Genomic DNA, 27,392 nt, shown 5'->3' with positions numbered 1-27,392 from the left:
TACCATGCCCAAATCTGGGAGGGTTATCACAAGGCCCTATTAGGTGTTTCAAACCATGAGGGGAGGAACAATTCCTTAATCGACCCATCAATCAACAGGTGCAAGTGGTCAATGACATGGTAGGGGTTTACTTATGGAGGATGCCAAAGTTTTTGTACCCGAGAGGGAATTCCAACATCCTTGATTGTTATGATGTAAAGAGGGAGGAATCGCGGGACCTAAGTTACCCCTTTCCTCAGCCTATTTTTACCACCTCTCTTGTATGCCTTTTTCTTCATTGATTTTTCCTTTTCTTTGTAGATATAGCTTGCGTTACAAGTTATAAGCTTTTACTAATTCATTACTGACCCCTTGAAGTGTTTCATTGCTCATCAGGTTTGGGATAATCGAAGTTCCTTTTATTTAGATAGCTCATGCATTTGCCAAGAACTGGGTGAGCGCTAATGAGGTGGGTAGAGCTCAGGCTAGGCTTCTGATCACACACTTTTCTTTATCCCTGCCTATCTTTTGCATTATAACATTCTGTCACATGCTTTTTCTTTTATTTCCACTACATCAACCACTTGAGGCAAAGTTCCCAAGCCCCTATTCAAGGATGAGGAAAGCAAGTAACCAACACTGGTGACAAATAGCAATCAGCCCAAAGATGGGATGCGAATACAAAGGAAAGATGGAAATGTTATATATGGATTACCATGGACACACAATATCAACCAAAGCCTCCAAATTGTGCCCCTCCTAGACAGTGAAAGAAATGCCTCAAGGAAGGTCAACCTAGAGTAGGGGCCAGTGATAACCACTAAGGTAAAGCATGAGAACAACAATACAACCAAAAGTGGTCTATCATCCAATTCAACCAGTGGTCCATTCTGGAAAGCCCTTAAACATTATGTGAAAGCACTTGTATACATAAATGGTTAATGTACCTTATAATAGATGTCCTGCCTTCACCAAATAAGTAGGCTCGATGAAATAAAGCACTGACTGGAGCATGGATAAGAGGCTTCTGAGGCTAGATATATGTGGATCATCATAGAGCTGATGGCTGGAGAGCTGGAATAATAGGAGAAAAAAATTCTCCTAGAGGTTTCCCACATTGGTGGGTAACATGCACTTAACATCCTAAGCTAGAAAATCCTATGGATGTGAGCATGTATTGGCATGAGACAAAGAGTTACTCGTCCAATTGTTTCAATCAGTATGACAGCATCAATAGTTACTAAAAGTTTCTGCCTGGAGTATGTCCCATCAGCTTCAATCATCAGTGAAAATTGTCCTTCACTGTTGTGGACTATTTTTAGGTGGACTTCCAAGTCAAGAGCAAAGGCAAGAATCGCTCAAGAGAATAAAGGCAACAAAAGTAACCCAGACAACACAAGGAATGAGAATGCAAACTAAAAAACAATCCTCAAAAGCAGATAAACATAGAGAAAAGGCAAGATAAGGACCAATGTAATTAATCATCAGATAACCAAATGACCAGAAAAAGAGATTAGAAATGAATTAACAGGATCAAATTATTTAAGGAAAAAACTTATCAGCAAACATATCTCACATTTCATGAAGTTAAGTTTAAAATAATTTCAAAGATAGTTATCCTTACATCTCTGGTTTTGATACCCAAACATCTGGACATTCATAACGACTATTTGTCACCAGATAGTTACAGGAACTTGGTGGCCCGCGACCCTTGTTATTCGCTCTGCAGAATAACATTATACAAAGTATTTCATAAACAATATATGAAAATCTGGATGCTCTATGCATTTTAAAATGCTTTCTGTTCAACCATACAGATTCTAAACCTGGGTAGAAGCTGAGGCATTAAACTAATTCATTTAATAGAAGGCAATCTTGTTCAATTAGGAAAACCCAACATGTATTCAAAAGTCATGACGGGTGGAAAATTAAATGTAGAATTCAACTGACAAGAGCAACGGAGCAAGCTTGTAATGTAACAAGGAACGATCTTCTTCTGAAAGTCCAATTCCACATCTACAAATTGAGATAAACCTACAAAAAAACAGATCGTAGACAAAACCAATCAGCGAGGTATCTTTTAACAATAGAAAATATATCAAGATAAGTGATTTCACATGCATCCTAAAACATGGCATTTCCTCACAGGTCAAATTGAAAAGTGCCAATGAAGTGGGATATCATCAATAAGACATCTCAAGAACATTGATAAGGGTTATAATAGCATGCCTTGGTGAATGGCATTTCTCCTCAGAATTGTCAACTAAAGCTAATAAATAGGATACAACCTGCATTTCCCAGAGTTAAGAAATATTAGAAGTAGAGAAAAACAATTGATAAATAACAAATTATCCAAAATGTAAACTCAATCTATGAAAGCTACAGAAAGCAGAAAACATGATACTGTTAAATGTATGTAGAATGTGTGAATTTTTATAAATCCTCGCATATTCATCATTCAAAGTTCAAATACTTGTTAAGAAAGCATGATAACTAGCAAGTCAACAGTAACTAGAAGCCATCAACATCGTAACCATCTTATGTCTCATTGGTAAAAAAAAGCAAATAAGATACCCATTAAGAATAAGAAATGCAAATAGGATACTCGTGAAGAATAAGCACCCATGGAAGGCAAACACAACTTTTCTCGTTCCATGGAAATGATCAGACCAGATAGACAATATGTCAGAAAACTTGCCATGCACACAAAAAAGCTAATCAATTATGATCTCTTCAACTTTTAAGTTTTACCTTATGTAATGCTCTGGTAATTCACCTTAGTATGACAACTCTGGCTGTTGACTTATGATGCAGGAGCATCCCTAGGGGTTGAAGTAATCTTGCATTAATAAAGACAAAGGTAAATATTTGTATATTTGTTTTCAGTTGAAGTGCAGTACCTTCGATTTTATTCGGAGTATGTTCAAGTTTCATATTGGTATTCCCCAGTACAAGATGGCAGCATTCATGGCAGGAACAAAATTATGCACAGGTTAGACCAAGGAACAGTCATGGCTGCGTCTCTTTGACTTACTTTGAATGAAGTAACCTTATTGGACTTCACATCAATAATGGGAGTTCGGAATAGTACAGAGCAAAGGAATCTTGGAAACCAAAGGAACCTTGGAAACGTAATAAATGAAGGAGCTCAAAATGGTGATGCACAAAAGGATTTCGGGGCAGAAATGCACAAAGGATTTCACAAAAGCAAGAAACACTGTAATTGGAATAATGGACAGCATAACAATTCAGAAGATGGAAGAACAAAGGAAATTTCGGACACCCAAGAACAAACCAAAACTTTGATTGTTCGTTCTAGAGAACCTTATTGACATCTGGCCTTCGGCTACATCAACAAAGAAACATAAATTCAAATTCCAGATTAAGAGGACCCCTTGTTATAGAAAATGCACAGGATTCAACTGTTGGTGGTCCAAATTCTGTTATTAAAATGAATTCTGTGATAGCCAAATATGGCTCACGAACTAATAATCCAAAATATTTGGAATACAGAAGCATGCATTTAGGATAAATAATTATCTATTGAATAAATGAATTGATATGGTTCAATTACAAATGAGGGCCCTTACCAATCAGATTAGCAATGTTGCTATGGTCCGGCAACCTTGTTTGATGGCCACAAGCAGTACAGGGATCCACTGTCACCTTGGCCCAAGTCCCCGCTATTTTAGGCCCAACACTTACTAAACAACCAAGGAAGGAGTCCCTAAATAATCTCCAACAACTTTGGTACAAGGCCAGTGATTTATGTGGAGTCAAATGGGGGGAGGTGCTCACTTTGTATTTGCTGCCTAGCTGTAAAATTTATCACCATAGTACCAAAATTCTAAGCAGCAAATATTAGCAGCCAAAACCCAATAAATGTTAGCATATGACCTATGGATTTTGGTTTACTCCGTAAATCCTAACCAGATATACAAAGATCTTTCAATATAAGTGACTGGTTGAGGAGAATAGTTGAAAACAGCTTAATGTCATGTGTGATAGACTGTATGTAAAATTTTAATTTTGTTGCAGTTACTGGTTATTATTCTCCTATCTATTTAGATTATTTGTCTTATGCAAAATACTTACAGCAAATATTGAATAAAACACTACTGCAACTTCACAGAAAATACTTAACCACAAGAACTGAGAAAATTATGCAAACACACAAATAATGAACACAAGTATTTTCGGACAACCGAAACCCCGAAGCGAAAACCATTTCTGCAAATGAGGGTTTTATCATTATTCTTCAGCAAATTAAGAAGGTACATCAACTGCCTTTTTGACACTGGCAAAGCTCTGATAATTTATTTGATCTTCACCTCCTGCGACTATGAATTCTCATAACTGCGAATTCCTCTATTTGCGACTCTGGTAACTATGAATTCCTACGACTGTGAATTCCTGTAGCTATGAATTCCTACAACTGCAAATTCCCATAAATGTGAATTTCTGTAGCGAATTTCCTCTAGCAAATCTCTCCTCAATTTCTCCTACTGAAACCCTTCTGTTGTTGTCCCTGCGCTGCCTCTGTGCCCTTGCAATCACTGCAACTTTGTGTCTCGATGCTTTCTCCAAATGCCCTTCGATTTCCTCTTATATTCTCTCATTGATGAATCAATGGTCATGATCTAAGCAAAATCGATGCCTAAGATCATCTTGACCCCATCAAGTGACTTTTTTGGAAGTCTCTAGAGGAAAATCGATTGACCCCATTTAATACTAATTAATTAAGCTTATTTCCCTAAGTTGAACATACAAAAATTAATTAATAGCTTAATTATGTCTAATCAAGGTCTTTTCCTACGAAACCTTTTCCAGGTATTGAAGAAAATGTGTTCTCTAGCCTCATACACAATTTGAGACTAGAACACATGTCGGAGCTACACAAAACAACACTCCCTCTTAGTGAGGAAAGTGTTTTGCATAACACCCAACTTGTCTCTGAAGAAGATGAACCTCGCCTTCACCAAAGCCTTAGTCAAAATATTTGCTATCTGCTCATCTGTAGGTATATACTATAGCTGGACAATCTTGCGTTGCACACAACCCCTGATGAAGTGTTATTTTATGTCTATACGCATAGACCTGTAGAGAAACATCGGATTCTTTGACAACCTAATGCAACTTTGATTGTCGTAGTGTATCATTGTGTTGAAGTTTCTAAGTTTACTTAGATTAGAAGCCCTTCATGCACTTTTTCTGATTTATTCCTATCTAGTTGCTATTTTTCTTTAACAAGTTATTTACAAAGTAAATACTGAAAATAAACACCAGTGCATGCTCAACATATTGCAGATCAGCAACTAAAAGGAACAAGAACAAACACACCACATGACACCATTATTTTTGGACCAATGTCCCCGGAAAAACCCAATGCGAGAAAACCGTTGCAGCTATCTGAGGGTTTTCTTATTAAGCAATATCAGAGTACAATCCAGGTGTTGAAACTGGCCTACCCAACAGAGAATTTCCTTAGCAGCTATACCTCACAGTTTGAGAGAAATCTCATGGCTGAAACCACGGAAAATCCTTCCAGCAGCTCCCCAGCACAAAACTGCTCTGCAACCCCAGCGTCTGCCCAATCTGGACTGCGTTAGCCCCTCTCTGTCTCACGTTGGCCCTGTGTCAGCCTTTCTTGGCCTGCGTCAGCCCCAGGAGGCCCTGCGTCAGCATTCTGGGCCTCTGCGTCAGACACGCTGGCCTCTCTGGTGCTCTGCGCAGCACTTGGCTGCCTCTGCGTGGCCCTGCGTGAACCCTTGTTGGCTCTACGTCCCTCTCCTTAATTGTTACGCTGCTCTCCCGGCACAATATATGTCTTCTTTGTTTCTTTGTACTCAATGCCCCTCAGTTGCTCTACCAATCACTGATTCTATCTCTCTTAGCAAACCCCACTCTAGAGAATAGAATGACTGATCACTCTGGTGTATTCTCCAAGTGACCCTCAAGCCTCCTCTTATACTTTTCCTGTTGACATCTCAATGGCCGAGATTAAGTCCCTAATCAACGGCTAAGATTAGATCTGGCTTGATCCTTGTCTTTTGGACCATTCTAACACAGATTCATATTAATACACATTAATATTTTATTTTCCCTAAATTTAGACTTAGGGACTCCATTAAAAATATTAATTATTTCAATATCTCCTTATCTGTTTAGAATTTGCCCAAACCCTTTCTTGGAATTGGAGATCTCATGTGCCCCAACCTCTCCACCAAATTTCGTGGCTAGAGCACATCCGATGTTGGGGTAGGATGTGCTCCAGCCACGAAATTTGGTGGAGAGGTTGGGGCACATGAGATCTCCAATAGCCAGAAAGGGTTTGGGCAGATTCTAAACAGATCAGGAGATATTAAAATAATTAATATTTTTAATGGAGTCCCTAAGTCTAAACTTAGGGAAAATAAAATATCAACGTGTGTTAATATGAATCTGTGTTAGAATGGTCCAAAAAGACATGGATCAAGCCAGATCTAATCTTAGTCACTGATTAGGGACTTAATCTCAGCCGTTGAGATGTCAATAGGAAAAGTATAAGAGGAGGCTTGAGGGTCACTTGGAGTGCACACCAGATGATCAGTCATTCTATTCTCTAGAGCAGGGTTTGCTAAAAGAGATAGAATCAGTGATCGGGAGAGCAGCTGAGGGGCATTGAGTACAGAGGAACAAAGAAGGCAGAGATTGTGCCAAGAGAGCAACGCAGCAACCAAGGAGGCTGATGCAGAGCCAGCAGGGGCTCACGCAAGGCCACGCAGAGGCAGCCAAGTGTTGTGCAGAGCACCAGAGGGGCTAGCGTAGCTGACGCAGAGGCTCCCAGAGCTGACGCAGGCCAAGAAACGCTGACGCAGGGCCAGCGTGAGACAAAGAGGGGTTGATGCAGTCCAAATTGGGCAGACGCTGGGGTTGCAGGAGCAATTTTGTGCTGAGGAGCTGACGAAAGGGCTTTCTGGGGTTTCAGCTAGGAGATATCTTTCAAACTGTGAGGTATAACTGCTAAGGAAATTCTCTATTGGGTAGGCCAGTTACAGCACCCAGATTGTACTCTGATATTGCATAATAACAAAACCCTCAGATAGCTGCACCGGTTTTCCCGCATTGGGTTTTTCCAGGGACATTGGTCCAAAAATAATGGTGTCATGTGGTGTGTTTGTTCTTGTTTCTTTTAGTTGTTGATCTGTAATATGTTGAGCATGCACTGGTGTTTATTTTCAGTATTTACTTTGTAATAACTTGTTAAAGAAAAATTAACAAGTAGGTAGGAATAAATCAAGGAAAGTGCATGAAGGGTTTCTAAATTAAGTAAACTTAGAAACTTCAACAGAATGTACAACCAAAATAAACTTCATAAGAACCAATAGGATTCAAGATGATGATGTCAACCATGGGGGATGATTCACCATTTTTGGAGTTAAAAAGTAAAAAGATTAAAAAATAATAAAATAATTAAACTACTTTTTCAACTCGTATTTCCAACTTATCTCTCTAATGTTTTACTCAAATTTCAAGTGGGAGTACTCGTTGGATGCAAAATTTAATTCATCATCCAAAGAGTACCCATGTCGCATACTTTCGATGGACCTTGCTACACGAAAAATGAGAAATACATGAAAAAATGTGATTGCAATCAACTTTTTCATGTATTTCTCATTTTTCGTGTAGGAGGGTCCATCGAAAGTATGCAACATGGGTATTCCTTGGACGAGGAATCAAATTCTACATCCAATGAGTGTTCCCGCTCGAAATTTGAGTAAACCCATAGGGAAATAAGTTGAAAATACGAGTTAAAAAAGTAATTTTTTCTTTTTTCCTTCTAAAATTTGATGATGTAATCTAATCTTATTTTATTATTTCCACTATTATTTTATAATTTCCTTAGGAGGCCCATTTTAGACCTCAAAATTCCCCTAATGTTTGCATCAGTATAGCCAACCAACCTGACACCATCAACTTGGGCATATTTGATCCCATACTTGACTGTGTCGCGCAAATACCTCAACACATGTTTTGGCGTTGTCCAATGCACTCTCATTGGCCTTACCATGAATTGACAGAGAGAGTTTACCACATAGGATATATCTAGCCTGGTGTTGACCAAATACAAGAGAGAGCTTATCAACTGCTTGTACAAGGTAGAGTCCACATCCTTCTCTCTGGATGCATCTATCTTCCTCCAAATGGTGATCATGAGAGTAGACATTGCTCTGAAATCCTCCATCTCGTTGTTTGACATCACATTGTGATCATGTTGTTTGACCTTTGCCCCTTCATAATTAATGAAGTCATTAATTAATTAATTAATTAATTAGTTATTATTATTTAATATTATTTGTTTAGTAAATATTTTTATGAATTTTTTATTCATAACAAGTAGGCTTGAAGAGCCATTCAAAGAATATAAATGAAGAAATTTCAACCCCCACTCCGGTTATCAGTTTTCCTTATCACTCCATGCATTTAGTTTTAAATCCAAGCATGATAAAAATTCTAAAATCTGGAAATGACAAAAATTTCTGAAAACACAAATTTAGAGATTTCACAACAGCTGAAATTGCAAAAATAAAACACAACAAAATTATGACAGCCACACACAGAAAATAACACTGTGATATTTCATCAATGTGACCCTGAAAAAACCCGCATCAACTCTTGGGGAAAACCAGTTTGAGAGCTCTTCTTTATTTCTGAAAATGATTTTACAGAGAAACTGAAATACACAGTAAAAATTCCAGCAACCACAAATTATAGCTTATCTTGATTTTCGTGCTTGAACTCCACCTCGAAAATCGTGCCAATCAGCGAACAGCCAAAACAGTAATTTTCCAGCAATAAAACAGCATTAAATGTTTTACAGCCTACCTCGAAAACCGTGTTGGAATCTGTTGTACAGACCGTACAGATTTCAGTCGTACGGCTGCCTCGAAAATTGTGCCCAAATCTGCCTCAAAATTCGTGCCCTCTTGTAGTCCCTCTTCCTTGATTTTTGTGCCTTTCTACTATTGTACAGTTTTGCCTTGGGATGTGTGCCAATAAATGTTGCTTCCTAGATTTGCTGAAATATCTTCTCAGTGCTCTCATTCACTTCCTCACTGCTCAGAAATTTTCAGCTTGCTCTTTCTTCTCTTTCTCTCAAATACTCATTAAAGAATGAATTGATCTTTTTCTCTTTTCTTCTCCTTTTACTCTCTAAATGACCTTTTGGGTTACCCTAAGATCTAATGGTTGAGATTCATTTAGATCTAGGGATGAGAATAAATGTGCATTTAATTCTTACTTTCTATTTTTTAACTCACCCACTTAAATAAACACCCACTTAGCCTTTTATTTCCATAGTCACTTTTTCACATTCTAATTCTTCATTGACTTTAATAAAGTCACATTTAAATTAGAATGTAACTTTACCACTTATAAAGTCACTTTTAAATAAAATTGACTTTACTACTTATAAAGTCACTTTAGCAGAAAAGTACAAATAAATTTGGACATTTTTCCCTAGGCCAAAGATCAAAGCCTTAGGGAACCACTTGTCCTCTGGGACCCAAATTTTAACACTCCCTCTTACCGACGAAAGTGTTCCTCACCACTCCCATCGTGTCTCTGAAGTAGACAAGCTTGCCCCGTGGTAAGGATTTGGTGAAAATGTTTGCTACCTACTCATTTGTGGAAATGTACTCAAGCTTGACAGCTCCCTTTTGGACATAGTCTCTAATGAAGTGATACTTGATCTCAATATGCTTTGACCTGTCATGAAAAATTGGATTCTCCGTGAGCTTTATGCAACTCTGATTATCACAGTAAATTACTGAAAGTCTCAATGCCTGACCAAATATACCAAACAACATCTTGCGAAGCCATATGGCCTCACAACTAGCCAAACTAGCAGCCATATACTCTGCCTCAACTGAGCTCAATGCAACTGCCTGTTGTTTCCGGCTGATCCACGACACAACTACCGAACCCAACCCAAAACAGCACCTGAAAGTACTCTTCCTATCTGAAGCAAAACCTGCCCAATCAGAATCTGTATACCCTACGAGTCTCACTCCATCACCATGTATATAATCGAGACCAAAATCCACAGTCCCCTGCAAGTAACGAAGAATGTATTTTACAGCCACCCAATACACTCTCCTGGGCTCACACATGAATTGACTCAATGTTAACTGCAAAACATACATCTGGTCGAGTGTTGACCAAATACATCAATTTACCAATCAGCTATCTATATAGAGTAGGATCCACCAACTTGGAATCAGAAGTGTGAAGTTTCTTCCAGTTAGTGATCATAGGTGTAGACATGGGTTTGCAGTCCTCCATGTGAAATCTGCTAAGAATATCCACAACGTACTTCCCTTGTCCCAGGAAGAAATGCCCCTCCTTCTACCCCACCTCCAATCCGAGAAAATAATGCATCAAGCCGATATCCTTCATCTCAAACTCTGAAGCAAGATCTCTCTTGCAGCCCTCAATGAGTCTCTTTGCACAAGTGATGATCAAGTCATCAACATACAACACTAGAATGAGAGGCTCGGATCAGCCTCACTCTTGAGTCTTTGTGAAACCCAACTATTGCAAGTATGTATCAATCCTCAAGTACCAAGCTCTAAGAGCTTGCTTAGGCCATAGAATGCCTTTTTCAATCTGCATACATGTGACTCCTTCCCATGCACCTCAAAACCCTGCGGCTGCTCAATATAAACCTCCTCCTGAATGAAGCCTGTTATCACCCCAAGAAACTCTCCTAGGTTGTATTCTCAGAGATGCTCGAGAACATTACAAACTCAACAAAATTGCTGGAAATAGGTGGATGAATGGAAAGAATGATGCATATTCAAACCAGATAACTACTTCTACTACGCTTAACCCCAGACATGGGTGAACACCCCCAGACTACAAGGATTTAGACCACCAATTACTCACAGTTTGAGGATTAGGTGAACATGGAGAATACTGACCACACCAGGAGAAGCACAGGACCCTGTGATGGCCGGCTGCAACCAGTAAAGAGGTCTGCAAATCTATTTCCTAATGCACAGACAGGATGACAGCTCTCTGGCACTAAGTAAACAGAAACCTGCATAGCATATTCAATGATACATACTAGATTCTAACACAGAGGTGGGATGACAGTCCCTCTAATGCTAAACATCAAGAGCACATGAAAAATACATAATAGGCACAGCCTAGAACATAGCAAAAATGGAAAGTGAGCAATTAATAGCAAAAGAAACTTGTATTAGCTGAAAATGAAGACCAGACACTGCAGGTATCACAGTAGTTACAGTCAAAATAACATCCATCAACCTATTACATTCTGTCTTCTGGGTATATATAGAGGTTGATTACAAAAATTGCTCTGCTATCCTATGCATGGAGGGGTCATAACTGACCACCAACCACATTAACTGTCTGATATGGGTCTCTGCTGCTTCAATGAATGAATTTGACATTCTCTGGTACTCTGTTGTCCTTCTTGAGCAGCTGGAGTGTGGTATAAAAGACATTCCATGACTGATAAATGCTTGTAACTGCTCAAGGTTGTCCTTTCCTTCTTCGGCCATCCTTTCTGTTGAATGCAGTGGTTGAGGAATAACTGTGTCGGGTACAGGGTAGCTGATCACTTCATCCTTCGGGTGTACAGAACGGTTATGGACACGAAGACTGCATGGTGAACAAATGAGCGGGACCGGGAGTAAACAACAGCGTTGGATCGAGTGAATGGGCGCAGAGATCTATCGAAGGGAGCCGTCAGGAGGAAAAGGGCAGAGTAATTATGAGCCGTTGGATTGCACAGATCAACGGCGAAGACTGATTTGCAGGGGCTATCGGGAAGAAGCGAGAGCGAATGAACGAGAGTCGTTGGATTGCGAGCAGGCAGATCCAACGGTGATCGGGAGCTGAAGATGCTCGGGATTTAACGCACGGGGAGGTGATTTCGGTGGCAAGCGGTATTCCCCGCACCGCTTATCGGAGGACAGCGGTAAACGTACACTGCCGCGCGATCCAATATAACAGCGACGCACGGCAGATGGGACCAGCGGGAAACCGCTTTCCCTCGGACTAACGCGTGCGCATCTTATAGGTGCGGGATGAGCGACTACCGTTGGATCGGGAGATGGACGATCGGACGACTGGAAATTACGCACATGTTTTATGTGACTGATGTGACAGGGAAAGCGTCGGATTGTCAGATAGCGCTTGTTTGCGCAGGCGCGGTTATATGGGTAAAGCCTTAGCGCTGAGGGGTTTACACGGGAGAGGAGCTTACACAGGATTTTGGTAGAAAAACGGAGATGAAGCGGTTAAGGGAGAATAGGGCGAATGAAGGGAAACTGAGGAAACGAACTGATGAGAACCTCCTTCAAGCACAAAACACACGGTCAAGCTGCCTTTGAGCTTTAACAGTTGAATTAAATAGCAGAGCTAACACTGGCTCCTCCTGGGGATGAGATCCTCCCTGTGAGGTCTCAAGAACCTGCAGATCAATGCCTTTCTGATGAAAAACAATTAACAAAATTCCTAGTGTTCCATTGGACATGGAGTCTGACTGAACCTATACTAAAACCAATAAAATCAAAGATTTACAATTCTAAGGCCCAAAACCTTAATTCACATAAATTTTCAGAAAACGCCCATTAACTGGGCTATCAAAAACTACCTCTCCTCCCATACTTTTCAGTATGAAGGTGTTGTTCCCTTGAATCTAAGAAATGATAAAAGGCCCTATCCAGAAAGCATCAAACTTCCCATGATGCCTTTCTTTTCCTTCAATGCATCCCACTTCAGCACCAAGTCTCCAACCTGAAAATTATTTGTTTTTGCTTTCTTGTCAAAGGCTTCCTTGATCTTTTTCTGATGTGCTGCAGCCTTTTCAACCAGTTGTTCTCTAATCTGATGTAACTCTGCCAAATCAGTGATCCTTTTTGCCATGTCTTCTTCTTCATTCTGTTCTGTTTGAAGGAATTTTGCCACAGGGAGAGTTAACTGAATTGGGAATACAGCTTCAGTACCATATACCAGCTTGAAAGGAGAATTCCCTGTGGATTTCTTAATGGTCACTCTGTCAACCCACAGTGCATACTTGAGCTTAGAATCCCAATTCTTTTTGTTGTCCTCTAACAGCTTCTTAATTATCCTTATCAGGCTTTTATTAGAGGATTCTGCTAGACCATTTCCTTGAGGATAATATGAGGTGGAATGAACCAGTTTAATATCCATTGAATCACACATTTCCACCAATTCATTTGCCCTGAAGGCTGTTGCATTATCTGTGACTAATTTATGTGGACAACCAAATTTGGTAAATATATTTTCAATTAAAAACTTCATGACCACCTTATGATCAGCCTTCCTGGTAGGGATTGCTTCAATCCACTTAGTAAAATAATCAGTGGCTACTAATATCCATCTGTGTTGGCCACTAAAATGTGGATTGATCTCTGCAATGAAATCCAAGCCCCACTGCTGAAAAGGTCCTTTTGCATGTATTGGTTTTAAGGGTAGAGACTTCAACTGTTGTTTTCCTTCAAATCTTTGGCACGTGTCACAAGATTTAACAAATGAAAATACATCAAAAAATAAGGAGGGCCAGTAATATCCAACTCTAAGTATCTTATGGGCTGTGGTCTTCCAATAATGGAGCCCTCCACACATGCTAGAGTGAAACTGCTGCATGACTTCTATTGACTGTTCTTTGTCTAGACACCTCAAAAGCACTCCAGATGGATCCCTCCAGTAGAGCAGATTTTCATTAATGCAATATTTAGCTACCCTAAGCTTTATAGTTCTGGCTTGACTTTGAGTAAGGCCTGAAGGGATTTCTAGCTTCAGCAAGAAATTAATTATTGCAGAATACCAATCACAAGAAGCTAGATTTTCTGCCACTGGCTGCTTTCTCTCTGGTTCAGCTGCTTCCTCTTCTTTTGCCTGACCATTTTCTGCAATTGTGCACAGAAGATGTATGTCCAATGAACTGCAATTTTCTTCAGCCAATAACTTGGCAAGACCCTAACCTCTGACCAGCTTGGTGGGCTTCAGTTCTATATTAAATTCCATTAACTTTGCAATCCATTTAGCCCTTCTTCCATCAGCATCAGGTTGTGTTAAGACATCTTTTATTGCAGCAGAGGGTACATATGCAATTATCTTGGAATGCAGAATATAAACTCTGAAAGCTTTCAAAGATTTGATAAGAGCATATGCTTGTTTTTCCATAATGTCATACCTCAGTTCAGCATCCCTTAAGTTTTTGCTGAAAAATGCCACTAGATGCTCTGAACCTTCTTCATCTGCTTGCAATAAAACTGCTGCAATGGTGTCTTCAGAGGCAAATGAAAATACATGGAACTCCTTGCTGTAATCCGAACTTATTAAAGTGGGAGCCTCCATAATAGCTTTTTTAATGGACTCAAAAGATCCTCTTGCTGCATCAGTCCATCTAACCTCTGACCCTTTCTTCAACATGGAGGTAATATGCTTCACCAGTTCTGCAAAATTTGGGATAAACCTCCTCACAAAATTAATTTTGCCCAGAAATCACTAGATATCTTTCTTTGATCTCTGGACAGACAAAGTCTGTATTGCTCTGACTCTTTCTGGGTCAATTCGGACACCTGCAGCAAAAACATCATGTCCTAACAGCTTGCCTTCTTTTAAAGCAAATTGTGAATTTTTAGGATTAATTGAAATCCCAAACCTTCTGCACTTCAAGAACACCTTTTTCAAATGTTGCAGATGATCTTGATGGTTGCTGGAGTATATTGTTATGTCATCAAGGTAGATAAGAACAAATTTATCCTTCTCTCCCACAAATATCCATGGCTCTCTGAAAGGTTGCTCCAGCATTCATCAACCCAAAAGGCATCTTGGCATACATAAAAGTGCCCCAAGGAGTGGTGAATGCGGTCTTCTCTTGGTCATCTGGATGCACAGCAATCTGATTAAACCTTGAAAAACCATCCAAGAAAGACATTACTTTGGCTCCTGAGACCCTCTGCAACAAATGCTCCATCTTGGGTAGGGGATAATTGTCTTTCTTAGAGCATTTGTTTAAATTTCTGAAATCAACACACAGTGTGATTTCTCCACTTTTCTTCCTCACTACCACCAAGTTGGCTACCCATTTTGAATATCTGAGAGGGACTATGATCTTGGTAGCCAATAACTTTTTAATTTCTTTTTCAATCATAGGGAGGAGCATAGGATTTATTGGTCTCAGCTTCTGCTTGAACAGTATGGTGTCTTTCTCTAGAGGGATTTTATGCTGAATAATATTTTTATCATAGGTTTTCAGGTCACTATATTCCCAGGCAAACACATCAGCAAATTGCTTCATTAAATTGCAGTATTCAGCATTTTGGTCAGCAGACAGATGGGAAGACAGATTTATGTATCTAGGCTGACCTGGACTCCCTATGTCATGCTTACAGACTGCAGATTGGTCTTCTTTCTGGGCAGTCTTGTAAGGCACATCATTCTGGTCAAACAGTGTTTCTAGAGGAATTAAACCCTTAGGAATATGATTGCTGGGAAGCTGGACAATGCTATTTTTTCCAATTCTATTCCTAAGCTGGGATTGGGAGTTTTCTTCCAAGGCTTCATTTTCTTGGTCAATTTGCATTTCAGAGAATTCATCAATGACTTGGAGAAACCTATTTATTTCATCATCATCATCAAAAACTTTCCAATGCTGGACATTATCAAGCAAGGAAGGTCTGTAATTCATTTGCACTTCATAAACGAGTTTGGGAGGCATGGGAGGGATAAACAGACTAGCAGACACAGCAAGGGAATCAGCAAGCTGATTTTTGGCTCTAGGGATATATGAAATACAGAAATAATCAAAGGAATCTTTGAGTCTCCATACCTCATCTCTGTATGCTTTCAGCCTTGGGTGCTTTGCCTGAAATGTTTTATTTACTTGCTGAATGATCAGATCAACGTCTCCAAACACCTTTATATTCTTGATTCCTCTGTCTTTTGCTACGTTAAGGCCCAATAGCAGAGCCTCATACTCTGCTATATTGTTTGTGACTTGAAAAGCCAGCTTGAAAGACAGATATGTGCTTTCTTGCTTTGGAGATACCAGCACCACCCCTGCTCCTGCAGTCTCCCTGGAACATGCTCCATCAAAGAACATCTCCCAAACTTGACTTCCTTGCTCCTCTTTGGCCTGAACTGTTGGTTTCCTGATCTGTATTGAGGCCTTCTGGGATTCTTATATTTGGAGGATACATGCTCCAAAATCAGTGTCCACAGCATAAATAGGATGATTAGTAGGATTCTTTTCATCACTGATGATGTATGCCAACTGTGCTTCTCTGTACAATCTCCTACTTTCTCCTCCAAATACTGGGACAGTAGCATAAGATAGATCATTCTATAATGTCCCACCTAATCTCTTAATCCATCCTCTCGACAGCAGCATGCCAAACTTAGGAGGGACATCTGCTACCACAATATCCATCATCATACTCTTCATGGGCAACTGAGTTAAGGTAATGGCCAGGTCTTTGATTAATCCTAGGCATTTCACTTTCCTTGAATCAAAAGAGAATAAATCATGATATGGTCTAGTGATATCAAGGCCTAACTCTTCCATGACAGCTTTAGGCATCAAATTGTGGCTGGCCCCCGTGTCTAGCAGGCAGTTGTGGAGGATTTTGTCATGAATGGTCAAGGAGACATAAAAGATGGAGAATTATTATCAGCAGGTTTGACCATGGGGCTAAGCACAACAGCAGGCTTATCATCTTGCAAATTGACAGAGTCAATGGAGGTTTGTGTGGTTTCCAGCTCAAGGGCTTCAAGGATAGGCTTTCTAAATACTTCACTCTTTACCAACTCTATCAGAGGCACAGATATTTTTAACTTATGGACTTCTGACTCAAAGCTGAAAGAGGAAGGTAACTTATCAGAACCTCTTACCTCTTGAACTGGAGCTTTGAGGATGACTGGGTCAGCTGCTGGTCTTCTCTGTCTGATATTCTATGACTCTGTTTGGACAGCAGCTCTTTGGGCAGGATTCTCCTTGACATTGTTTGCTTTTGACCTCAGATTATATCTTTGCTGTTCACCAGTCTGTAGAACAGCCTCTCTGTCCCACTCTTGACTTATTTGGTCCTGCAGCAGTGACTCTTCATATGCAGCCAATGTCAAAAAGGCAGCACTGCCTTTATCTTCCATGCAGTGAATTTCATCCTCATCTTCAGATTGTTCCTCCTCCATGACTACGTTCTGGAAAGGAGCTTTAACTTTTTGTTCTTCATTTGGTTCTTTTCCCCTCTGAATGATTTGTAATTGTTCATTTGCTCTTCTGAATGGATTCTGATTTCTAGGAGCGAATGTGTTCTATTGCCTTGTCTTTCCTGAATTCTGCTCAACCTTCAGCTTAGATATTTCAGCAGCCAATGACTCTATCATCTTTGTCATTTTATCTAATTTGGGATCAGAAGATGATGCAGAGGAAGTAGAAGCCTGACCTCTCTGCCTCCTTCTGTCAACTTGACTTTTGAGCTTTTCTGCAGCCATGATATTAGATTCCACTTCTAGTGCTGCATCCTGCATGTCAGCTAGAGTGGCACATCTTCTTTCTCTTAACAATAGGCAGAAATCAGATTCAAAAGCATTGGCACAAGTGAGTTTGGCAAAGGTGGGGGTAGACTTTACCTCAGCTGGTATCTTACTATACATACGATTGAATCTTTTATTAAAATCAGGCAATGATTCGCCATTTTCCCTCTTCAGGTTACCAAACTCAGTATGGTAATATAGCAAGTCTTTTTTATCTCCCCAGTGCTTCAAAAATGCATCATCTAGAGCTTCAATATCAGCAATAGATCTAGGGGCTAAATCTTTGAACCACTTTCTGGCCTCTCCATCAAGGCTCTGGACAAAAACTCTCATCCACACATCACTTTCGCTTATGTCTAAGTTATCAGCATAACTATAAAAAAACCTCAAGGTGTTATTATGCTGTTACTCCCTCTGTACCAGTGAACTTGGGCATATATTTCTGATATTCTCCTGCAGGCATAGCGTTCAATGGAACGGGCAAGACCAGAGGTCCATACCTGGCAACTACAATTCTTTCTATCTTCGTAGGTGCTTGTTGTCCTACCATGACTGGGGTATGTGGAAAGACACTAGCAGATTGAGCAGTATGAAACAATGAAATGGATGGCAGAGACAAAGGGATGTTATGCACTGTATGGGAAGTTTTCTTTGGACTGAGATTCAAAGGGGAACTAACTGAACAAGGGGCTGTATTAATCTCTGAAGGAAATTCCTTACTAACAGTGTTGGGCTCTAAATCTTCAAATTGTATGTCTTCAACTATAACTTTATCTTTCAGAGATGCATGAAATTTCTTCGGCTTACCTAATCCTGATGCCCCTTTCTGTGATGTTTTCTTCAATTTGACAATCTTCTCAGGGTTAGACACTGATTCAGCTGGTGATTTCTGAGGATTTCCTCGAGTATGCCTCACAAATTGGCCAGAACTGCAATGTGGAGTTGTCAAAGGTTGGTCTTCCTCTAGTGGAGTCGCCATATAGATGATTACAACCAGAATATGTGTCCAGACCTTGTCTATCATCAAAATTTGGAACTGTGTCGTCTCCCAAGGAAGTTGATCTTCAATCTCCTCTCCCCGGCAACGGCGCCAATTAATGTTATCACCCCAAGAAACTCTCCTAGGTTGTATTCTCAGAGATGCTCGGGAACATTACAAACTCAACAAAATTGTTGGAAATAGGTGGATGACTGGAAGGAATGATGCATATTCCAGCAAGATAACCACTTCTACTATGCTTAACCCCAGACATGGGTGAACACCCCCAGACTACAAGGCTTTAGACCACCAATTACTCACAGTTTGAGGATTAGGTGAACATGGAGAATATTGACCACACCAGCAGATGCACAGGACCCTGTGATGGCCGGCTGCAACCAATAAAGAGGTCTGCAAATCTATTTCCTAATGCACAAACAGGATGACAGCTCTTTGGCACTAAGTAAACAGAAACCTGCATAGCATATTCAATGATACATACTAGATTCTAACACAGAGGTGGGATGACAACCCCTCTAATGCTAAACATCAAGAGCACATGAAAAATACATAACAGGCACAGCCTAGAACATAGCAGAAATGGAAAGTGAGCAATTAATAGAAAAAGAAGCTTGTATTAGCTGAAAATGAAGACCAAACGCTGCAGGTATCACAATAGTTACAGTCTCCAGAAGTTGAACCTTGCATCAAAATAACATCCATCAACCTATTACATTCTGTCTTCTAGGTATATATAGAGGTTGATTACAAAAATTGCTCTGCTATCCTATGCGTGGAGGGGTCATAACTGACCACCAACCACATTAACTATCTGATATGGGTCTCTGCTGCTTCAATGAATGAATTTGACATTCTCTGGTACTCCGTTGTCCTTCTTGAGCAGCTGGAGTGTGGTATAAAAGACATTCCATGACTGATAAATGCTTGTAACTGCTCGAGGTTGTCCTTTCCTTCTTCGGCCATCCTTTCTGTTGAATGCAGTGGTTGAGGAATAACTGTGCCGGGTACAGGGTAGCTGATCACTTCATCCTTCGAGTGTACAGAATGGTTATGGACGCGAAGACTACATGGCGAACAAATGAGCGGGACCGGGAGTAAACAACAGCCATTGGATCGAGTGAATGGGCAGCAGAGATCTATCGGAGGGAGGCGTCGGGAGGAAAAGGGCAGAGTAATTATGAGCTATCGGATTGCACAGATCAATGGCGGAGACTAATTTGCAGCGGCTATCGGAAACAAGCGAGAGCGAACGAAAGAGGGTCGTTGGATCGCGGGCAGGCAGATCCAACAGTGGTCGGGAGCTGAAGATGCTCGAGATTTAACGCGGGGGAGGTGGTTTCGGTGGCGGGCAGTATTCCCCGCACCGCTTATCGGAGGACGGCGGTAAACGTACACGACCGCGCGATCCAATATAACAGCGACGCGTGGCGGATGGGACCGGCGGGAAACCGCTTTCCCCGCTGACTAACGCATGCGCAGCTTATAGGTGCGGGACGAGCAACTACCGTTGGATCGGGAGATGGACGATCGGATGACTGGAAATTACGCACATGTTTTATGTGACTGATCTGACAGGGAAAGCGTTGGATTGTCGGATAGCGCTTGTTTGCGCAGGCGCGGTTATATGGGTAAAGCCTTAGCGCTGAGGGGTTTACACGGGAGAGGAGCTTACACAGGATTTTGGTAGAAAAACAGAGATGAAGGGGTTAAGGGAGAATAGGGTGAATGAAGGGAAAGTGAGGAAACGAACTAATGTGAGCCTCCTTCAAGCACAAAACACACGGCCAAGCTGCCTTTGAGCCTTAACAATTGAATTAAATAGCAGAGCTAACAAAGCCATTGAGAAATGTCGTCTTCACATCCATCTAGTGGATATTCCAACCCATCTTTGCTACAATCGATATAATGGAGCAAATAGATGTATACTGAGCTACGGGAGTGAAGGTCTCCTCATAGTCAACTCCCTCTACCTGTGAGAACCCTCTTGCCACAAATCGAGCCTTGAACTTCTTGATGCTCCCATCTGCAGCATGCTTTATCTTGTAGAGCCATCTGGAAGTAACAATTGATTTACCTTCAGGCCTCGGCACTACCTCCCAAACATCGTTCTTCATAATAGAAGAATACTCCTCCATCATGGCCTCTCTCCAAACCTACTGGTTGGCTACCTCCTCATAACTAGAAGGCTCGGAGTCAACAATGCTTGTTACCAATGCCATGTAACTATAGAACCGCTCAGGTGGTTTACTCTCTCTAACCTGTCTCTTTGGCCCAGCAATTGATGTGGCCTCGCGCAAGGTATCTTGAAGCCACTTGGGCTTCCTCTTCCCTGAGCATACTTCTCCCACCGGAGTGAAAGAATCCTCATCATCATCAAAAGCCTAAACTCCTGAAGGCCTGCCAACTGACCTCATGCCTGAATCTGTGCCTGTAGATGCTGAAGTACCGTGCGAACTGTCCATTAGTGGACTACCCTGTGAATTGCTCTGCGGACTGCCCTACATGCTGCCCGAAGAACCACCCACCTGACTCTGAGAGCCACTGCTCACTGACGGACCTAACATTGTAATTGATTTACCTCCTGATCCCTGACCACTAGATCCTTGTCACTGACTCAGCTTCTCCTGAGGGTCTGGTGACTCTGGATACTCTAACTCCCGTGACCTCCTGAAAGCTCTCTCCTCCTCGAACTTCACATCCAGCTTGACAACCATTTTCCTTTGCGCAGGAATATAAATCCGATAAGCTTTTGAGGTCTCGCTATAACCCACAAAGATTCCCTTGTCTGCAGTGGGCTCTAGCTTCGTCCTGTTCACCTTGGGGACATAGGAATATGTAAGGCACCCAAAGATACGAAAGTGCCCAACATCAGGCTTCTTCCCAGAAAAAGCCTCCTCTGGAGTCACATTCCCCAAGCCACGATGTGGACTCCTGTTCTGCAAGTACACAGCAGTGTTGTAGGCCTCTACCCATAAAAATAAAGGTAACCCCTGATCATGAAGCATGGCTTTGGCAACCCCTACAATGGATTTGTTCTTCCTCTTCGCAACTCCATTCTGCTGGGGGTAGTAAGGAACTGTGAACTCCCTGCTAATGCTTGCCTCAACACAAAAATCAACAAACTCACCAAGGGTAAACTCCCCTCCATTGTCCAACCTGAGGACCTTGATCTTCCTACCTGTCTAGGTCTCCACAAGAGCTTGGTCTTCAAGAAATAAATCCAGGTCTTCCTGGAGTGGTCATCAATGAATAAAACATAGTACTCATAGCCACTCAAGGATACATGAGACATCCAACCACTCACATCGGTATGAATCAAGTCAAGGTTCCCGATCGCTCTGCTGTCACTATTGGGAAAAGGAGATCTGGCGAACTTCCCTATAGCACATCCTCTGCATACATCAAGGTGATCAGAACTGAAATCTGGCACACCAGTGGTGATTTCCCGCAATGTACTCAAGGCCCCATGATACATGTGCCCCATCCTGCAATGCCAAATCTCACACAACTCTGAACTACTAGATCTGTTTTCGGTCCTGTCTCGGGTGTTGCTACTCAATGCCATCAGGGGCTAGAATGAGAACTTGTACACCTTGGCATGGCACACACCAATCACTCTAGCTGAAGAAGCTGGAGTTCCCCTAAGATATATAAGCACCTTCCCTCTCTTGAACAACACATCATATCCTCTGTCCTCAAGTGCTGAAACAAATATCAGGTTCTTCTTCGTTCCAGGCATATATAGAACATCTGACACTTTCAAGAGAGGTTTGGGTCCCCTATCAAATGTCAATGTCCCCACACCGACTGCTCTAACAATGATGTCATCACCAAGTACTACCTCCATTTCAGTATCATCCTTTGAAAGCTCTAAGAAGTACTCTCTGACTCCTGTCATGTGGCGGGAAACGCCACTATCAACATACCAAATGTTAGAAGATGCTCTACTAGTAGCGGGAATGCACACTCCCTTTGAACCTGTATGGCAGGTGATCCTGCACTAGTGGCTTCACAAGCTATGAAATCAAACTCCCGATTAAAGCTCTATGAGAAGCTCTCTATCTCAGCAAAAGCTACCATGGGTTTGTCTCTCCCTTTCTTGTTCTTCTTCTCCGAACACACAACCGCATAGTGTTCCAACTTTTGACAATTCCAACATTTGACTTTGGAATAGTCCTCCTTGTTATGTTGCTTGCCTTTGCCTTCCACTATTGGAAACTTGTTTTTTTGTTCTGTCATTCTTGCCTCTTGTTAACAATGCCACATTGTCATCATCCTCCACCTATTTGGCTGCCCCAAGATGGTTCTTATTGATCTCATTTTGAATGCAATCATCCCACAACCTCTCCCAATCGGGAAGGTTTTCCCGTGCAACAATGCCATTCACAAAATTCTCCCAAGTTTTGGGAAGACCATCCAAAGCAATCCTCACCAACTCAGTGGGTGCAATGAGCTCACCTACGGCTGCCAACTCATCTCTCACTGAAGTGATCTTTGTGAGGTACTCTGTAGCACTGTCAGCCTTAGCCATTTTAATGGCCTTCAGTTTCGCCTTTAGGACCATTTTCTGTTTTCATTTGAGCTCTGGTAAAGACTAGTCAAGGTTGTCCACATCTCATGTGCATAAGTCTTTCCTCTCACATGAGGAATGACATGATCTTTGATTCCTTCCAAAATCAATCTTTTTGCCTTAGCATTCTTTTTGTTAAACTCTGCCAACTGTACAGGGTCAGCAAATACTACTACTGGATCCTGTTTGGTATTACCATAATGCCCCATACTTCTGCTTCCTCAAAGATGCTCTAGATTCTCTCCTTCCATGCACTATAGCTGTTTTGCCCATCTAACCTGTCTTCCACTCTCAAACCCAAAAACATGTTTCACTGTCCTACCAAACTGAAATTTTTTCAAATTTGTGGTAAAGGTTTTTGTTTTCTATGTAAAAATCATCTCATTATAATTTTCACTTTGTTGTCCCAAACTGCTCTTTTCAACCAACCAAGCTCCGATACCATGAAGAAATTTCAACCCCCACTCCGGCTATCAGTTTTCTTTATCACTCCATGCATTTAGTTTTAAATCCAAGCATGATAAAAATTCTAAAATCTGGAAATGACAATATTTTATGAAAACACAAATTTAGAGATTTCACAACTGCTGAAATTGCAGAAATAAATACAGCAAAATTATGACAACCACACAGAAAATAACACAGTGATTTTTTGTCAATGTGACCCTGGATAAATCCCCTACAACTCTTGGGGAAAACCAGTTTGGGAGCTCTTCTTTATTTCTGAAAATGATTTTACAGAGAAACTGAAATACATAATAAAAATTCCAACAACCATAAATTACAACTTATCTCGATTTTCGTGTTTGAACTCCACCTCGAAAATGGTGCCAATCAACAAACAGCGAAAATAGAAATTTTCCAACAATAAAACAACATTAAATGTTGCACGGGCCTCCTCGAATACCATGCCCATAATCTGTTGTATGGACCATACAGATTTCAGCTGTACGGATGCCTCGAAAATCATGCCCAAATCTACCTCAAAAATTGTGCCCTTGTTGTTGTCCCTCTTCCTCGATTTTTGTGCCTCTCCTGCTGTACAATTTTGCCTTGGGATGCATGCCAATAAATGTTGTTGCCCAGATTTGCTAAAATATCTTCTTGCTACTCTCCTTCACTTTCTCACTGCTCAAAAATTTTCTCCTTGCTCTCTCTTCTCTTTCTCTCAAATGCTCATGAAAGAATGAATTGATTTTTTTTCTCTTCTCTTCTCCTTTTACTCTCTAAATGACCTTCCCCTAAGATCTAATGGTTGAGATTCATTTAGATCTAAGGATGAAAATAAATGTGCATTTAATTCTCACTTTCTATTTTTTAACTCACACACTTAAATAAAAACCCACTTAGCCTTTTATTTCCAGTCACTTTTTCACTTTCTAATTCTTCATTGATTCTAATAAAGTCACCTTTAAATTAGAATGTAACTTTACCACTTATAAAGTCACTTTTAAATTAGAATATAACTTTACCACTTATAAAGTCACTTTTAAATTAAATTGACTTTACTACTTATAAAGTCACTTTAGGAGAAAAGTACAAATAAATTTGGACACTTTTCCCTAGGCCAAAGATCAAAGTCTTAGGGAACCATTGTTCTCTAGTACCCACATTTTAACAATAAAAAGAGATGACTTCACTCCCCTTAAGGGCAAATATGAAGCTCACATATATCAAAGTTTGTGGTCTGCGGTTTGGAGGAGGACAGAAGGTCTATAAAAGGATGGTCAAGGGCATGCGTAGCAGGGTTGATCTGTCTTGTAAAAGGCTTAGGATTGCCTCAAGTCTAAGATGACTAAAAAAATCATTTTTATGGTGAATTCCTATGATGTTGTCCTTGAAGATCTCTTGGGTTATATGGTTGGTCTTCTTACGAGGTTAGAGGAAGCTAAGGGTTTTGTTTTGGGTCTTGGAAGTCTCCTTTCAATTTATTCTATAAGAAGAGAAAGTTCTTTTGGGTTTTTACCTTGGAGGGGTATTGCCCTAGCTGGGAGCCTATATCTTGCGTTCATGTGATCGTTACTGTTTTGGCATTTACTTGATGATGAGAACATAAGCTTAATAATCAAAGAAGAACTAAATATCACAAGTAAATGCCATTTATGGAAAATGTTAAGTTATAGATGTTGCCTTCATTAACTTTTCAACATGGTATCAGAACTTAGCTCAAGACATTGGCAGCTAAACAGATCATTGTGGTTTGAAGACTTGCAATCTCCTTGAAGGCCGAAGTAATTGATGCAAGAACCAAGCTTGAAAAGACCATCTTTTTGATAAATCAAACCTCTGTTATAGAATGTGGTCATGCCTGTGGTTGGTTCGGCCACCTATCCTGATAGCTTGTAAACTCCTTTTTGTTGAGAATAGTGGATCTGGAATGGCCCATTTTTATCATGCTTCTCTGTGATAGGTTGTGGTTACACAGCTTTCCTTTCACATGCTCTTTGTAATAATAGCTAAACAGGGTTGATCACCTGTTTGACATATGTGTGAAAGGTGATGGGTGCACCACTTTAACCTCTTGAAATGAACATCAGGATACCCGTGCTTTGTCTAAGTTGTTGTATGCTAGGGATAGTGCACCATCGTCAAATGGTAAAGATACCCTCAACTGCCCTTGTTGATTCCTCAATCAGGGTAGGGTTCCTCGCCTCAATGAGACTGTGATGAGGTTAAAACATTTATGATCAGACCCATTGATCCTTGCAAAAAACCTTCAAGTGATACATGGCATTGGAAAACAGGGTTTCAGTCCTGATCAATACCAATTATTGAAATTTGGAGTTCACACTTTAAAACCTGTTGTTTGCAATTTGGGGTTTTTACAATTTATCATCAGGAGTGGAGGCATATAGACCTTGAAGCATGGATTCTTTCAGAGAGTACATGGTTAGTGGCGAAGTTCAAACCATTGATCATAGACACACATAAACACACAATGATTTAATAAAACTTCTAAAAGACTAAAACACACTTTAACTTCAGTTGCAAAAGGAAATAAGAGCAAGATATGGCAGCAGTGGAATTCACAATGGATAAGGGTGAACAAAGGTAAAATAGTTATAGATTAGGGCAAAAAGAGATGTTTATACATCAAAATATAGACAAAATTGGGACTCATCAATAGGATGAAATCTATAGGGAGCAGGCAGGACAGAATGCTACGGAAGACTATTCTGTCCATATTTATTATATCTCAATTTTATCTCCTAAGTGCTTTCACCTTTCCTTTCCACCCAATCATTTGTTTTTACCTTCCCAAATTGACCAATTCTCACTTGACAGATGTCACAAATCCACAAAAGAGGTGAACACCTTTTAATTATCTTGTTACTTATCTATAAAGCCAAGTATAGCAAACAAACCTGCCCTCCATATTGACTCCTTCCATAATAGCCACCTGCAATAGGCAAAGTGAAAAATTAGCCCTGTGCAGTACCATGGACTTTATAAATCTTTGCTCCTTTAGATATTAAAAAACAAACTCTATTATGGAAGACACGAAGACTTTCAAGCAACCTGTATTTTCATAACAATCACAGAAGAATATTTATGATGTCCATACTTATTTATGTAGAAGGACCAAACAACCCAATCAATCCACGACCCAATAGGCATGAAAAGACCAAAAGTCGCAATTAAAGAGATCTAAGCATCAATCAAGGAAAACTAATGTCAATAGTTCTCATCTTCTTGAATTTGAAGTGCAAAAAGAATAGAAAAAGAGTCTTGCGAAGGTTTATAGAAGACAGAGATAACAAGCAGAGAAATTATTATACCTCCATGAGGTCAACAAAATGTTAGTGACAGATATAACATCTCGTCTTCATATTTTGCAAAGCAATGGATGATTGAAAAGAAGCCATGCCATTGTAAAGTCACAGTAATCTCTAAGTGTTCTACTTCTTCAATACTGCTGAGATTATCTATTGGATCTCAATGGCTTTGGATTCCTGAACCTAGAAGATATGCATCAGAGTAAGCCCATGAATGCATCGATAGCACAACTGATAGGAAGATGGAAAGAACATATACTTACAGTCATTAAAGCAATTAAGTAGTTCGAAATTACATAAGACAGAAAATAACAGAATGTATGGTGATCTCCAATTTAAATATGAAAACAAACAAGAGAACATAATAGTTTATTGTGCTCTCAGAGCCCAACATTTCACATAACTATTTAGTCGGCAGTCATATGTTAGGACGTATGTCATGAATATCCTTTAGAAACATTAATTTGTCAATAAAAATTATCAATCAATC

General features: G+C 40.4%; 1 protein-coding gene across 2 annotated transcripts in view; it reads right to left on the bottom strand.

The window, feature by feature from the left end:
- Positions 1–27,392, bottom strand: part of LOC149162618 (DNA ligase 4-like) — a 387,402-nt gene that overhangs the window by 274,384 nt on the left and 85,626 nt on the right. For both annotated transcript variants that reach the window (XM_089437333.1, XM_089437332.1), the window contains exons 4-7: positions 26,492–26,526; positions 2,209–2,267; positions 1,930–2,013; positions 1,604–1,702 (exon numbers count right to left, since the gene is read on the bottom strand). In XM_089437333.1, coding sequence (XP_089293459.1) covers positions 1,604–1,702; positions 1,930–2,013; positions 2,209–2,267; positions 26,492–26,526 — 277 coding nt within the window. The remainder of the gene's footprint in view (positions 1–1,603; positions 1,703–1,929; positions 2,014–2,208; positions 2,268–26,491; positions 26,527–27,392) is intronic.

The sequence above is a fragment of the Pinus tabuliformis genome, chromosome 5_2, assembly GCF_031772625.1.
Source record: "Pinus tabuliformis cultivar Carrire ecotype Pingquan chromosome 5_2, CPIR1, whole genome shotgun sequence".
Lineage (NCBI taxonomy): Eukaryota > Viridiplantae > Streptophyta > Pinopsida > Pinales > Pinaceae > Pinus > Pinus tabuliformis.
Note: the sequence above shows the minus strand (reverse complement) of the source record. Positions and strands in the feature narration are given on the sequence as shown.